The sequence below is a fragment of the Penaeus chinensis genome, chromosome 7 (assembly GCF_019202785.1).
Source record: "Penaeus chinensis breed Huanghai No. 1 chromosome 7, ASM1920278v2, whole genome shotgun sequence".
Taxonomy (NCBI): domain Eukaryota; kingdom Metazoa; phylum Arthropoda; class Malacostraca; order Decapoda; family Penaeidae; genus Penaeus; species Penaeus chinensis.
In genome coordinates, this window is record NC_061825.1 from 4,864,411 (window position 1) to 4,881,138 (window position 16,728).

The 16,728-nt window shown below is 41.3% G+C and overlaps 1 protein-coding gene across 1 annotated transcript; it reads left to right on the forward strand.

Annotated features, from left to right (window-relative positions):
* The first annotated feature begins 4,434 nt into the window (after positions 1–4,434).
* LOC125027382 (mucin-3A-like) lies at positions 4,435–13,850 on the forward strand. Its single transcript, XM_047616437.1, has 5 exons — positions 4,435–4,874; positions 5,375–5,459; positions 6,067–7,601; positions 8,730–8,867; positions 12,817–13,850. Exons 2-5 carry the CDS (start codon positions 5,384–5,386, stop codon positions 12,841–12,843), a joined length of 1,776 nt encoding a protein of 591 aa, XP_047472393.1. The 5' UTR covers positions 4,435–4,874; positions 5,375–5,383; the 3' UTR covers positions 12,844–13,850.
* The last annotated feature ends 2,878 nt before the right edge of the window (positions 13,851–16,728 follow it).

Genomic DNA, 16,728 nt, shown 5'->3' on the forward strand with positions numbered 1-16,728 from the left:
CCCTCTGCAAATAAAACCATAGTTCCGTCAGACAAACTCTTCAATACTTCCTCAAAAACACCACAGGATTCATCGACGCCAACTCCTTCGCTCACTTCCTCCGAGCGAACACCAGCCCCCACCAAGGGCACTTCCGGAGTCAAAGTTAGAGGCAAGAGGTCGATCGAGGTCAAACGGGAGATCAGGCAGGTCAGGTCAAGTCAGGAGGACGCTGTAATAAAGACGAATACGACCCTTCCTTCCCCTGCGATCTGCGACGGAGATGATGACCTCTGCGCACGGCTCCTCGAGGTCATGGATGGCGTCGGGAATGCCACCCGGGAGATCAACCAAGGCCAGGAGACGGAGGATACGCTGAAGGAGATCACTGCCCTTGAGAAGGAACTACGGCTGGTGGTGGACCAGGTGGAGAGCGACCCGACCTTCGTAGAGAAACTGGAGCGGGACGTCTTGGTCTCAGACGTTAAGCAACTTCAGCAGGTTGGTTGAAGAGCGCGAAGACGATGGTTGAGGTGTCTCTGTTACGTTGCCTTTTGTCAAAGAATAACTAAAACTTGCAGGCTACTAACTTCAGTTGATACGTCTTCATGACCACTGATACATACATACATACATACATACATATATATATATATATATATATATATATATATATATATATATATATATATATATATATACACACACATGCATACACATACATACACAAACACACAGACACACACACACACACACACACACACACACACATATATATATATATATATATATATATATATATATATATATATATATATATATATATACACACACACACATATGTGTGTGTGTGTGTGTGTGTGTGTGTGTGTGTGTAGTGTGTGTGGTTGTATAACGATTATTTTAGATATCTTGTCAGTGGATTATGATTGCAGAGGATTTTTGAACGAAAGAAATAGAGAGATAGAGAGGTGGATAGATAGGCTAAAAGAAGGATAGATGTTAGACTGATTGAAAAATAGGATTGGATAGATAGATAATAGAGATATAGATATAGATAGATAGATAAAGAGACAGAGAGACAGAGAGAGATGATAAGAAATGAGGGGGAGTGAGTGATTGAGACAAAGATAGATAGACAGATAGATTAACTGATAGATAGATTGGCACACTAATAGACATATAGTTAGATTGACAGATTTATAGATAAATAAACTGACATCGATAGACAGAGATTGAGATAGAGAGGACGATGTAAATCAAGCTTTGTCAATTGATCTATCGATATTTAAATACTCCGTTATGTGTAGTATCTTTACATGAAAATGAAGACTTGGCTATAATAACTAAAGTATTTCCTCCTCGATATAACTTGTAAAGAACCTTTTAAAATCCCTTTACGATATGTAATTTGTAGTTACACTCAGCTTGCGTGAAAACTATCACCACTGTGTTATCGTGTATTTTATGATTGGCTGGAACCTCACAAAATGAATTCCGCCGAGTCTTGTTTTACTATGACATTGCCCCGTCGACACAACGCTCTTATCTCTGGCATTTCCTCAACAGGGTCTGGGTGATGCTCAAGGGACTTTGGCCGAGAAACTGATAAGGATGAATAAGGTTAATCCAATGCTCCTGATAGTCCTGGGATCTGTAGGAGGCGGGATCCTTCTGGCACTCCTTGTGGTGGGTGTCTTCGCGATACACAAGCAGAAGAAACTGAGGGTGGAGGACGAGCTCCGGAAGGTGAGGAATACTTGGGGAGTGTCGATTGGGTGTGTTTGTGTGAGTGTTTGTTTTCTGTTTGTGTGTTTGTGTATGTGTGTTTGAGAGTTTTTGTTTGTGTGTGTGTGTGCGTGTGTGTGTGTGTGTGTGTGTGTGTGTGTGTGTGTGTGTGTGTGTGAGAGAGAGATAGAGAGAGAGAGAGAGAGAGAGAGAGAGAGAGAGAGAGAGAGAGAGAGAGAGAGAGAGAGAGAGAGAGAGAGAGAGAGAGAGAGAATTGTTTGTTTGTTTATGTATGAATGTCTGTTTGATTGTTTCTTCGTGCGTATTTGTTTGTGTGAGTGTGTGTGTCTGCAAAGCGCCCTTCACAAAGCCAACTGCCTTCCAGATCAACGCCACCAGCATCCCTGTCCAGAGCTTTAAGGAGGTGAACGGCTATGACAACCCGTCCTTCCAGCACGACTCCCCGACCTCCTCCAGCCTCCAGCAGTGTCCTCCGCCCAGCCTGATCCCTCGTCCTCGAAGTAGCATCGACTCCTACACCCAGCGAGAACCCCCTCGCTCCTCCTTCGACACCAGAAGCCTCCCCAACGACAGCCGTCCTTCAAGTGATCCCCGAGGAACCCACGACTCGGGGTACAAGAAGACTCCCAGCCCTTACTACAGCGTCCCTCGGCCTCTTGGAGACTCTCGCGTCCGTCGTCTCTCCGGCAGAAGCAACGCCGAGGAGGACCTCCACGATCCTTACTCCTTAGAAGGGCGTGGACACAACGTCAGGAGGGTACACTCGGGGCGCCTCATGAGGATCGACCCGTAAAAAGGAAAAAAGGAAATGAAAAGTGGACGGTGAAGATTCTGAGAAAAAAATCAAAAGAGGGTTTATTCTTGCGTGAAAAAGAAAAGAAAAGAAAAAAATGGTTGGCGAATATCAATCAAAATCAAGCACTGGATTTAATTCTTGCGTGAAAAGATGAAAATGTCTTCTTCGGCATTTTCCCTTTTTGTTTCTATTGGAAGGAGATAGAAACGGGGGATAATATTTATAAGGACTTTGGATAATACACGTGGCACATGCAATGGATTTGGATAGAAAGTTAACAGTCATTTTGAAAGAAATATGTTGTCAGTATCGCATTTGTATAATAAAATAATAAAACAGAACACAAATTGTTTCATTAAAAAATGTATACATATGAACACAGTATACGTCATCATATTTTAGCATTTTTACATATATCTGTTTACCTATTTTTACCTATCAATCAATATTCGTAATCTACGTCTGAATTTTTTTTTTATTTATCTTTTGTCTTTCATAAATGTGTCTTATGTGTTATTCTCTCTCTCTCTCTCTCTCTCTCTCTCTCTCTCTCTCTCTCTCTCTCTATATATATATATATATATATATATATATATATATGTATATATATATTTATATATATGCAGTATACATATCTCTCCCTCCCTCCCTCCCTGCACACACACACACACACACACACACACACACACACACACACACACACACACACACACACACACACACACACACACACACGCACGCACACACACAGTCCCTTCCAAGTGTTGAGAGTATATGAAATTAGAGATTATCTGGAAAAAAATGTATTGAGATCGCCCTTTGTATACGAACAGAAACAAACAGAAAATGTACACCTCCTGTTGTGCGTTTTAAGATAAAGGATAGGAAATAATGATGATAATAATAATGATAAAAATAGATAGATAAATGAAAACTTAGAAATTTTAAAAAGATAATAGAAAAAGTACATATACAAAATGAAATGAAAATCCGGTATTCATCTCTACGCTGTTAATATTTTTTTTTCCAAATAGGTCATTACATAACACCCTCCAATATGACACGTTATATGGGAGAGATCATGATAAAATAAGGAGAAGGGGAACTAAAGATCGAGGAAGAGAGAAAATAGAGTGAGAGAGGTAGATAGATAGATAGATAGAGACAGATGGATAGAAAGAGACAGACACCCAGCCTGAGAGAGAAAGAAAAAAGGAAGGGAAATAATGATGGAGTTGGAGAGAGGCAGAAAATAGGAGAGGTAGATAGATAGATAGACAGAGAAAGATAGACAAATAGACGGATAGAGAGAGATAGATAAACAAATACACAGACTGAGAGATAACGAAAAAACGAAAAGGGGAAATAAAGATAGAAGTAGAAAGAGATATAGATATAGACAGATACACGAAGAAACAGGCACACAAACTGACTGATTTGACAGACAGGCTGAGAGAAAGATAAATATAGATAAATAGAGAGAGAGAGAGTGAGAGAGAGAGAGAGAGAGAGAGAGAGAGAGAGAGAGAGAGAGAGAGAGAGAGAGAGAGAGAGAGAAAGAGAGAGAGAGAGAGAGAGAGAGCGAGAGAGAGAGAGAGAGAGAGGGAGAGCGAGAGAGAGAGAGAGAGAGAGAGAGAGAGAGAGAGAGAGAGAGAGAGAGAGAGAGAGAGAGAGAGAGAGAGAGAGAGAGAGAGAGAGAGAGACCGATGTAGAAAGAGATATAGACAGATAAGTATATATAAATATATAAATAAGGCAATAGATAAATAGACAGATGAATATATTAATAAATAAATAAATAGGCAGGCAGGCAAAGCGAGAATGAACACGCCCTCAGACTTCGTTATCAGAATCCTTTCCTCAGAACACATTAATGCATTCTACTTGTGTCAGTTAAGCTGTATCAGTCACCTATGCCAGTGAAACAGTGTCAGCCAAACCTGTGTCGGTTAACTGGGTGTCAACCATTCTGTGTCAGTTAATCTGTGTCAGTCATCTTCTACCTGACAACCTGTGTCGGTTAACTGGGTGATAGTCATCCTGTGTCATTTAAGCTGTGTCAGTCAACCTGTGTCGATCAACCGGTGTTAAGCTGTGTCAGTCAAACTTGTGCCGGTTAACTGGGTGTCAACCATTCTGTGTCAGTTAATCTGTGTCAGTCATCCTCTATTTGACAACCTGTGTCGGTTAACTGGGTGACAGTCATCCTGTATCAGTCAACCTGTGTCAGTCAACCTCTGTTAGTCAACTGGTGTCAGTTAACTTGAGTCAGTCACTTGTATCAGTTAACCCTGAGTCAGTCAGCCTCTCAAACATTCAACAGTTTCTAACCAGCGAAGGACTTGTAAAGGTAAAGTGTTCTTTTTTTTTTTTTTTTCCTCCTTTTTAAATGATGATAACACAAGAAAGACAAATCAGATACCTTAACACGGGAAATTTGCATAAAGAAAGAAAGAAAGAAAAGTTAATTTGTCAATTTTCGAGAATCTGGAAACAAATGTTGACTTTCACAAGCACTGCAACCGGCGCTGATAATTGTAATATTGTAATGCACAGACTGATAAGGAAGTAATCTGATAAGCATATTGATACAGATAGTTTTATTGATGTTGATTTTTTTTAAATGAAAGAGAGATAGGTAGATAGAAAGATAGATAGATAGACAGAGAGAGAGAGAGACCGAAACAGATACAGACAAATTAAAAGACAGAAAAACAGATAGAGAGACACGTGAACAGAAAGATAGACAATTAAAAAGATACATAGGTCAAAAAATAGATAGAAACATAAACAGAGAGAAATTAGACAGACAGAAAAAAACATATCTTTCCTTGATTTTTCTTACATCAGGCGTGCGAGATGAAATTAAAAGGCATAAACGTGTGTGTCATCCTTTTGACCGTCATGAACCACAGTCAGTCTGCTTCAGTCAGAGGTGAGTATTCCATGATATATTTTCTAACTGATCTTCCTCCTGTTTCTAATGCTGTTTGTGATTTTCTTATAGGACTATTATAGGCGTTGGAGATGTTCATTTATCAGAAAAATGATATTGCAATATATAAGATTTTGTTATAGTATATTCTGTTATCTTTATATCATACCATTATTACTACCATCAATGCTAGCATACCAGTCATGAAACGGATATATATATATATATATATATATATATATATATATATATATATATGTATATATATACATACACACACACACACACACACACACATATATATATATATATATATATATATATATATATATATATATACATACACACACACACACACACACACACATATATATATATACATATATATATACATATATATATATGTACGAGAGAACGAGATAGAGAATGAGAGACTATGCGTGTGAGCGAGCGAGCGAGCGAGAGGACAGAAAGAGAGAGAGCGAGATAGAGAATGAGAGACTATGCGAGCGAGCGAGCGAGCGATAAAAGAATGAGAGAGAAAGAGAGAACAAAAAAAAAAAAAAAAAGGCGTTCAAGTTAAAACTGTCACATTATTTCCCCCAAGGGACTGGAGACGATGACATCCTCGTCGACATCAAAGGCAAACTGGAGGAGATTTGCCTTTCACTCAGTCGTTTGCTGAACTTAGTCAACTCTCTAACTACAAGTCCAGCGCCTCTCTCGTCAACCATCTTATCTACTGAGCTTCCACATGCGTCATCCACTCCTCTTCCACCTGAAACGTCGGGTGATTCATCGACTGAGTCAACCACAGATTTCAAAACTGATACGGCCACTTACTCCTCTGTTATATATTCTACTGATTTTCCTACTAAAATATCTACGTATCTTACTACTTTCGAGGAATCCACTCAGCTATCTAGTGAATCATCCACTTTTCCTCCTGCTGAATCATCCACTTTTCCCACCGTTGAATCATCCACTTTTCCCACCGTCGAATCATCCACTTTTCCTCCTGCTGAATCATCCACTTTTCCCACCGTTGAATCATCCACTTTTCCTCCTGCTGAATCATCCACTTTTCCCACCGTTGAATCATCCACTTTTCCTCCTGCTGAATCATCCACTTTTCCTCCAGCTGAATCATCCACTTTTCCCACCGTTGAATCATCCACTTTTCCTCCTGCTGAATCATCCACTTTTACTAGCGTTGAATCATCCACTTTTTTTCCTGCTGAATCATCGACTTTTCCTGCTGAATCGTCCACTTCTACTGAATTATCCCCTCTTCCTTCTGCTGAATTATCCATTTCTGTTGAATTATCTTCTCTGCCTCCTAAACCACTTACCCAATTATCTACCAAGCCATCTAATCTACATAGTGAATCAATATTTCAACTTTCTACTAAAACAACTGGCTTCTTAACTGACAAATCACCTGCTCCAGTATTAACCCAGTTATCGACAAATCAACTTATTGAGCATTCCACTTACCCATCAACTCAGTCAACCGCTCGATCATCTACTGGAAAATCATCTGCAGAATCGACACATCTTGCTACTGAAAAACAACGCACTGAATCATCTACAGATTTATTTATTGATTCGACCAAGACGTTAGTAGGATTTGCATTTATTCAGCTCGCTACTGACTGGTCGATCCCAACGCAAAATGAAGCAAATGAAAATATTGTGGAAAAGTCTACCGAACTATCTAGTGGAGCTCAGGCGGTTATATTGACTGGTCCTTTCAGTCAGCAATCAGGCGAGTCATCTACCCACATACTTACTAAATCGACTGCTGAATTATCAACTAAACTGCAAGACACACGTGACAAGAACGAGCTAGCGAACGCACAATTTTGCACCTCTCGATACCAAGCACAGAATTCGAATTACGTCACTGGCATCAAGACTTCCGGTAGAGATTTGTGCAAACGTCTCTCCTCTGCTTTAGACAATATCCTTAAAGTCACGAGGAAAATGAAAATAGACATAATAAAAGAGGAACAGCGAAAGGAACTACAAGAATATTCCGATGACTTAGAAGAGAGCGTGATCGGAGTGGAACAAGACCCGCTGTTCATTTACGCGATAAATGTCGAGGTCTTCACCGCATACCTAAAGGACGTTGATAAGGTGAGATCGCTCTTTGCTGTTGACATAAAAGATACCCTAGAAGATGAGATGATATCTATCCAATGGCTTGCTTAGAGATAAGTGAATATAGCCCTTGTTGAAGAAAGAGGCAGGTGTGAGGTAGATAATGTAACACATTTCGATAAATAGACGTGCTATAACATTTTACACATACTTCTAGATACAGTTCTATAAAGGTTAACGTGATAGCCAGAAGCGAGGTAATTTTGTTTTCTTCTTCTTACAAAACTTACTATGTGGTGTATAATGATAGATCACACCAGGGAATTGATTTTTAAAGACGCGTATCCTTAAACTGCCGTTCCAGAGATTCGAATTTGGAGAAAAGCGCGGGAAATCTTGATGACGTCACCAAAGGCACTCCATCTCAATAAGCTCATTCCCAGCTCCTCTCTGAAGGAATAATCTACATTATTCATGTCTCTCTTTCTACCATTCATTCAATCTATCGCCTGTCCCTTTCTCTCACATTTACCCAATCTCTCGCTCATTTACTCCTTCATTCTATCTTGTTTCTTTAAATTCACTAGTTATCGTTTTTCTCTCTTTCTGCTTTTCCCTGACCACAGCTGAAGCGCTTGTACTGTTCTGCTGGACCTCAGTCTCTTCTAGGACAGATATCGTCTGCCTGTAAGAAAATAAAGTTTCGATTTCAGTAAAAGGAACGTTTGGCGTGACGTCATCAAAATTTGTTACTGCATTATACTGGGATTTTTTTTTTCTATTTTCATTAGTAGTATTATGATTTTTTGTTTGTTTTCTTTTTTCTATCAAGAAGGAAAAGATAATATTGAGAAATTATATTTATTTGCGTATGCACTCCAATTTACAGTGGAATGATCAATTTCCTCTAAAGACATCCTTAACATATAGATATAAAAATATAAATAAGTAAAAATGTAGATCTTTCAAAATATAAACAAGTAAAAATATAGAAATACAAAAAAAAAAAAAAAACCGGTAAAAATATAGAAATACAAAAAAAAAAAAAAAAAAAAAGGAAAAATATAGAATAAAAAAAATATATATACTAATAAGTAAACAAATAGATATATCAAAATTTAGACAGTAAATATATCGTGCACCCCCCAAAAAATCTTATTTAAGTCCGTAGACGAAGCTAAGACAGCAGTAGAGGAGAAAATGTCGACTTTCCCCACGTTGATCGTCGTCGTGAGCTCCATTGGCGCCTGCTTTGCGTCTGCGGTGCTCGTCTTTGGCGGCGTCTTGGTCTACAGGAATAAGGTAGAGTTTTCCTCTTTCTTTCCTTTCTTCTTTTTCTCTCTGTGTCTGTCTTTCTCTCTCTTTCTCTTTTCTCTCTGTGTCTGTCTGTCTCTCTCTCTCTCTCTCTCCCTCCCTGTGTGTGTCATCATCATCATCATTTGGGAGCTAACGCCGGCAGGGTTGCATATCCGCATCCACCCTTTGCTTCCATCTACGAGGGTCCCTCATGGCGAGCCGCCAGGTAGGGGCCCGGCCCATCTCTAGTTCCTCACGACAGGTTTGATCGATCTGCCCAAGCCACGACCTTTTCGGTTGTCCCACAGGCCTCCTCCACCCAGGGTTGTCTCGAACAGAGACAACCTGGTGGGCAGGGTCATCTTGCGGGAATCGAGCCAAGTGGTCGTATAGCCTGAGTTGGCGATCACGGATTGTGCAAGTAACAAGTACAGCCGTTGGTTGGACACATGGTCCCGCCAACTGTACTCCATGATCCGGTGCAAGGAATTGTTACAAAAGGCATTAAGACGAGATTCCAGAACACAAGATAGCATCCAAGTTTCACTACCATATAGTAAAACTGGTAGTATCAGGGCCTTGAAAACACGTAGCTTGGTCCTTCTGCACAGGCACCGGCATCGCCAAATACTATTGTCGAGAGATTTCACGACCCCTGCTGCTAGGCCAATCCGTCTACTGACTTCCTGGTCTGAAAGCCCATAATCGTTAACTGCACTACCGAGGTATATAAAACTCTCTGTGATTTCGATGTTTTTATCGCAAGCACATACCAACTACACAGGGTCTCCTAGTAGGCCCCCCAAAATCCTGGATCTTGGTCTTGGTCCAGGAGACCTCTAGCCCCAGGGGCTTCGCTTCATTGCTAAATGCATCAAGATCTGCCACTAGGGTTTCCAGAGATTCAGATAGAATGGCAACATCATCAGCAAAGTCAAGGTCTGTAACCTTGATATTGCCAAGAGTTGCTCCAAAGTGAATTTGGACAGTAGCTCTACCCAGTATCCAATCCATGCAAGTGTTGAAAAGTGTTGTTGCAAGAACACAGCCTTGCCTCACGCCTGAACTAACAGAAGAAGGTCGACAGGCCCCCACCACACTTTACAGCACTTTCAGTGCCTGTATACAGGTTTGCTATTAATCCAACGATCCTTGTTGGAATTCCTCAGGATCTCCAAGAGTGATTCGCGATGCACCATATCAAACGTCTTCTTGAGGTCGATGGAGCCCACGTCCGAACCCATGACGGCGCTCTACAATTACTCGAAGCGCCAGGATGTGGTCTACTGTGGACTTACCAGTAGTGAATCCAGATTGCTCCTGCCTTTGGTGCCTCAGCAGGTGGTCTCTGATATGTCTCAGTAGGATGTGTGCGAGTACCTTGCCTGGTACACTGAGTAGTATGATGCCTCGGTGATTGCTGCAGTCCCCCCGATCCCCTTTCCCCTTCCAGAGAGGGATGATCACACCCTTCAGCAGGTCAGGGGGATTGGTACCAGTCTGCCAGATGGCAGACAGGACTGCATGCAAGCCCCTTGCCATAGGTACTCCACCAGCCTTTAACAATTCAGCTGGGATGCCACAAACACCTGCTGCTTTACCACTCTTTAGTTTGGAGATCGCCCCCTGACTTCAGTCAGGCAGGGTGGATCCTCGCCGATGGGTGGGTCTGGCAAAGGAATCTCAACATTACCCGCATCCATGTTAACTGTTAGTGGATCAACCTGATACAACTGCTCAAAATACTCAGCCCAACGCACACGCACCCGATCAGGATCTGAGATTATCTGGCCACTTGCTGAGTGGACTGCAATCGTCTGTGAGGAGGGCTTGGAGTTCAGCTTTCTCAAGGCTTGGTAGGCAGGACGAAGGTCACTTACTAAGAAATGGCTTTCGACCTCCTCTGCAAGATTACTGATAAACTGTTCTTTATCCCTTCTCAACAGTGACCTAGTCCTGCGCACCAGAGAACGGTGCAAGTTGCGATTCCCTGACAATCAAGCCGCACAACAAGCATCCAGTGTCTCCTGTGAGATGGAATTCTGTCTTGCTCTTGGGCGTTCACCAATGGATTCTTGAGCTGCATCAAGCGTTTCACGCTTGAAGGTATCCCACATAAGAACAGGGTCTGTCAGGCCCTCGAGTGCTGTGAGACGACCAGAGATAGCCTCGGCAAACCCCCAGGCACACTTGTCCTCCCCTAATCTGTCCAAATGAAACACCCTAGGGTGTTCATTTGGGCGATGTGGGGTTCTAAAGTGGACCCGGAGAGTAACCACAACTAATCTATGTTCAGTTCCACAGAACTCGGCGCTTCGATACACCCTGAAGTTCTGGAAGATCCTCCACCAAGTGGTCGATCTCCTTGGCAACACTACCCATATCACTGTACCAAGTCCAACGATGTGGGTCAGAACGCTGATACCAGGAGCCAGAAATCCTCAATTTCTGGGACCTAGCAAAGTCACGGAAAAGGAGTCTATTCTCGCTGCCAGCATCAGCTCCTGAGCCATGAGGACCGACAGACATCTCATAGCTAGCTCGATTGCAGCCAGATACCGTATTGAAGTCACCCAGAACAATACAAATATCTCACCGAGGGCAACTGTCTGCCACAGATGCAAGTTTGGCGTAAAACATCTCTTTCACCTCAAATTTATATACATCCATAGGAGCGTATCCAGCAATAAGAGACATGAAGCCAAGTGAAAGCTTCAGTCTCAATACCATAGTACGCTCATCGACTGGAGAGACCTCCACTACTGAGGGATGAAGTCTGCTGGAGAAGGCTATAGCTACTCCCTGGAGATGGTGTCCATCGCTGCCCGACCAGTAATAAGTGTAGCCACCCACACTAATCATGCCGTTGCCTGGTCTTCTCACCTCCGAGAGAGCAGCCACCTCAACTCTCAGCTGCTTCAATTCCCTTGACAGTAGTGGTAACCGATCGTCCTGTCACAAGGAACTGATGTTCCAAGCCCCCACCCTGACAGCCCGCCTGAGGTCTAACCTCGGGAGTCACTCCGGGTGGGCACCACCTCTGCCACCCCTACAGACGCCGCCCCATATAGGAGGTTGGCTTGCTGCAGGTCCCATAATTCGCCTGCAGGGCTCCCTGGGGCTTTCCCCCACAAGCATCGCGCCAGGTTAGCGGCCGCTGGGACCCAAATGGGATGATGGGTAACCCCCTCTCCCCACCCGAGTCCCAGTTGTCGCCAACCCAATGGGACCCACAGCCCGCCATTCTTACTGGGTGGGAGGGACTTAAGCCCTCCCCCTAGCACCAACAACTATATGTTTCGTTGCCATTGGTTATCTCAGGGAGGCAGACTGGCAAGGCTACCCATAGCCGCCCATTAACGCTGGTGGGCCATGACTCCGTTCCTTTAGGGCCTCCTGCTGCTTCAAGAGCCTCTACAGTTCAGCCTAGGACCGCAAGGTGCCTAGTTTCCATGGGTGGCCACGAGGAGGCACTGCAGAAATCTTGATGATGGAGAGGCTATGAGCTGGCAGGGGAGTCTTATGCGTAGCTGCTCCCTTTTCGCATCAGGCTAGCCAGCGGTGGCAGCTGTAAGCGAGAAGGCATGCAAAGCACTCAACACTAACTAGGCTACCACACCATGGCTTCACATCATCACGAGCATGAAGCACCCACCCTGTGTGTGTGATAGAGAGAAAAGGAAGGAGAGAGAGAGATGGGGGAGAGGCAAAGAAAAAGAGAGAGAGAGAGAGAAATACATGGAGGGAAAGAAAAACAGTAGGAGAGAGGGAGAGAAATGAAAATAGTACATTTTCTGCTTAAGATAAGGCTTAGTGGAACATCTTGCATTCAGCAGTGCACCAATTATCAAGATACCAACATAATAGACACTTCACTTGAGCTAATCAATCTTCCTCAAGAGATAAAACAATGACTGAATTCACTGACCGTTTATCTTTTCTCTTCCTTTCACAGAATTGCCTAATGTGCCGTTCACAGTGAAGAAGAAAAAAAAAAAAAAAAAAAAAAAAAAGGAAATGAAGCACATGAAAGTACGAAGATCACCGTACCACTGCAAGCGAGGAAGTGATCTGCAGCGTTTGACTCTAAATTTTGTGTGTGTGTCTGTGGAAAGAAGCTTCTGTGTGCTATATAGTATATGCGTAGACCGAGGTTTTGTGATTCAGAAACATTATTCATATTACGAGAAAATGTAGAAAGACTATTATTATTTCTTGCAGACACGTCCGCACACACTAACTTCATACACGCGTACTCCACGCACACACAAAAACACACATGAGATCGCTGGCTATCACCCATTGCCAAAAGTTATCAAGACCGTTGCTAGATAACTGATATAAGATGAATGACCTCTGTTCTTAGTAAAATATTCTCACAGAACAATGATATCCTTATTCATGCGCATACATAGTAGGTAGGTAGTATCTATAACGGTGATGGTATTTCTTCCTTTGCACCAATACCATTATCAGTACCACCCTAGAGTTATCGGAAAGAGGTAGAATTTGGTAATATGTAAATTCAGTTTTGGAAGACACTTTCCTAGTACTGCAATTTTGAAGTGCAAGGCAGGGTTGGCAGTGTAGTTCATTATAACAGCGAGTGCAAGAGGGAAGGGTGTTTTAAGACTGGCTATAGGAGGAAATAATAATTTGAAAACTGTGCTGGAACCTATATTTATTTCCGCACAGTTGCTATTCATTCTTTTGTATGATGCTAAACTATAAATCTATATTGTATAAATCAATAAACTATGTTGTTATAAAGAATATTATTCAGACCTTCCCCCATTTAAGAAAAAAATCTTGCTCACAGCCCATGGAAATAGATTGCATGTTTTTTTTTTTTTGTTTTTTTTTTTTCTAATGATTATCCCTCAATGGAAATGAATAAATAAATCAAAATATTCCACATTGCGCATTATCGTCATTCTTTTATTCAACAAATAACCGAGAGACATAAAAGGAAGGGAGGAAAGCGGAGAGTCTCTCTCTGTCGCCAAAGTTCTTCGCTTACTTTGCAGATTTGGGGAAAAAAATATTCTTCCCAGTGGAAATCCCTGAATAAGAATACAGAATAGATGGAGATTTCTTTTGACGTAAATGAATTCCAGAGACAATGCTGAAGTTCGCTCGATTCCACTGTGTATTTAGTTAAAACATTATCGTGTCCGTGTTAGTATATCGTTCGTGACCAACGCGAAGTGCAGAGAGAATTTTTTGGACACTAAGAGTATAAGACGTAGTGTACTGTCTTTTAACTCTTGATTAATGTAAGTCTTCCATTTATTTATTCTATTTTAAGGAAAAAAGAATAAAGTGGTATTAAACGCAAGAAATTCCGATAAAAGATAACTTAAATAATTTAAGATTCGGTAAATTAATAGAAAGGGTTATGTAACCAAACCGTATATGACCATTAAAATAATAACGAGGTGAGGTCGTCCAAAACAGGTCTCTCGTTGAAATTCGACATTTTTTTTATTACGAAGGCCTACAGTCCTTTCATAAAATGTAGCTGTTTCGTTACTAACTTTAGCGTCGATTCCCCTGCATTGATGTCCTTCACTTCGAACGGAAAATTAATTAGTCACCCGATTAATTAAATTATCATCGGGCCCGCCTCGTTATGGGTGACAAGTGACGTGGTGTACAGAGGAAAAAGTTCGGACACGATAACGGTACAAGGATTAGTGTCTTGTCCACTGTCCTACCTCAGCTCGTGAAGTCAAATTGTAAACTCATTCTCTCTTTCGATGCTCAATTGTGGAAACAGTCTTATGCACAGTTCAACACTCCTTCAGTGGTAACGTGAAGGAGGATTCAAATCATATCGCATATGAAAGAAATTATTAAAACTACATGAACATTTTCCAAGAAAAGAAAAACTTACACAGAAAGAAAGAAAAATGCTGGTGGTAAAATAACAATCAAAGCAAATATTAAATCACTACTTAAGGCTTACTAAATTATACTAAAATCTCCAAACATGGTGCAAGACTTCCAAGAAATATGAATATCAGTTAAAAGCAAAGAAATAAAAGAGAGAGAGAGAGAGAGAGAGAGAGAGAGAGAGAGAGAGAGAGAGAGAGAGAGAGAGAGAGAGAGAGAGAGAGAGAGAGAGAGACAGCTAAAAGTCCTGGTTAAGGACATAGCTCAGTTTACTCCATAAAACATCTCTCCTGATCACGTCCATTTCCCGTGCAAGTAATCACAGAGTCTTTATCGTCTAGGCCCTAATCCCCTCCGTTCCTTCCGTCGCCTGTACATACGTGCGTCGACACAGCAACTGTTCCCTGTCTAGTCTCAGAAAAGGACGAACTGGTAACTCGACGCTCGACTATGGAGCACTCCGATTCTCTGAGTCTCTAATGAGAGGTAGAAAAATAAATGAATAAATAGTGTTCAAAACAAGAAATTTCATTAAAATAATAAGGTTTTGAAATAAAGAACACATGTAAGTATTTAAGTTTCAAGTGAGTGAGTTGCCAATTATGCAATTCATGAGATCAAACACGAATTGAATAAATATTCGATAGGGTTGGATAATTGGAACGTATTATGTGCTTGTCTGATTGTCTCAGTTGTTTTAATAAATGCTTAATTTTTTTTTTTTTTTTTTTTTTTTGTTACTCGACGTATGTATTGTTAAATAATTTCATGAAGTAGATCTAGGTAAATCACGAGAAATATCGACATGAAAATAACAATATGAGTGGAATGACGTCATTATTAAGATACTTACTACGAGATATGTATGAAATCCAAAAATACTAAAATGATCAAAACAGTCAAAATTCCATAAAAGTGTGCATAAGAGGGCTCATGATTAACGAAAGAAAACCAAAGAAAAATAATTAAAATGGGATAAAAATATTAACAAAATACATGAGAGAGAGAGAGAGAGAGAGAGAGAGAGAGAGAGAGAGAGAGAGAGAGAGAGAGAGAGAGAGAGAGAGAGAGAGAGAGAGAGAGAGGGAATGGGGTGGGGATATTAACAAAACAGTAGAAAATGAGTAAAGAGTATCAAGAAAGAAAGAAAGAGAGAGAGAGAGAGAGTGAGAAAATGGGGAGGGAGGAGATGATATTAAGAAAACAATACAAGAAGGAAATGAGTAAAAAGTATCCAGAAAGAGAGAAACAGCAGAGACGAGCGCTAACCAATCCGTCCACCGGTACAAGCACTCAAACCGGGAGAGCGTAGATGCTTCTCTTATCCCGGGAGAGAACATCAGAAGCAGCATCTGAGACTCCTATTCCCTGTTCAACGTGGATGAACTTTGAACTTACTCTGAACTTTGCTGACAGTTTTGCAATTTATAAAAGTGAGCAAAGTGGAGATTAGATCCGTGTCAAGTTACCGACAGATACCGTTTGGTATTTACGAATGTTATAGAGGACAGCAGGCAAGTGTCTGTACATGATACGTGCACGCGTGTGTGTCTGTGGGGGGGGGGGTTAGTGAGCGTGTGTGTATGTGCGGGAGGGGTTTAATAGTAAGGGGGTGAGTGTGTGTGTGTGTGTAAGTGCGTGTGTGTGTTTTTCTCTTATGGGTATAGAATTTTATACTGTACTGTAAGCCTGCTATTTTGCCATTAACCACGCTCTATGCTTCTTATTTATGTCTGATAGCATAATGCCATAATGTCTTATCCAAAATATGCTTAACAATTATTTCATCAGAGCCTCAGGCCATTTAATAGTTACGGGTCCTGTTATCAAGAAATTATTTCCCTTCGCTTTCTTAGATTTGAAATAACCAACCTCGACAAGAAACAAACAAATAAAATTAAATAATAATGAAAAAAAGAGACCATAGTTTAAACTTAAGATACATATTCATGAAATTAAAAACCTGGCCTGG

What these genes read in the sequence shown, in the direction of transcription:
- LOC125027382 (XM_047616437.1), top strand. Translation starts at nt 5,384, where the DNA reads ATGAAATTAAAAGGCATAAACGTGTGTGTCATCCTTTTGACCGTCATG. An exon ending in ACCTAAAGGACGTTGATAAG is followed by an intron (nt 7,602 to 8,729) that starts GTGAGATCGCTC and finishes ATCTTATTTAAG; the next exon opens with TCCGTAGACGAAGCTAAGAC. An exon ending in TCTTGGTCTACAGGAATAAG is followed by an intron (nt 8,868 to 12,816) that starts GTAGAGTTTTCC and finishes TTCCTTTCACAG; the next exon opens with AATTGCCTAATGTGCCGTTC.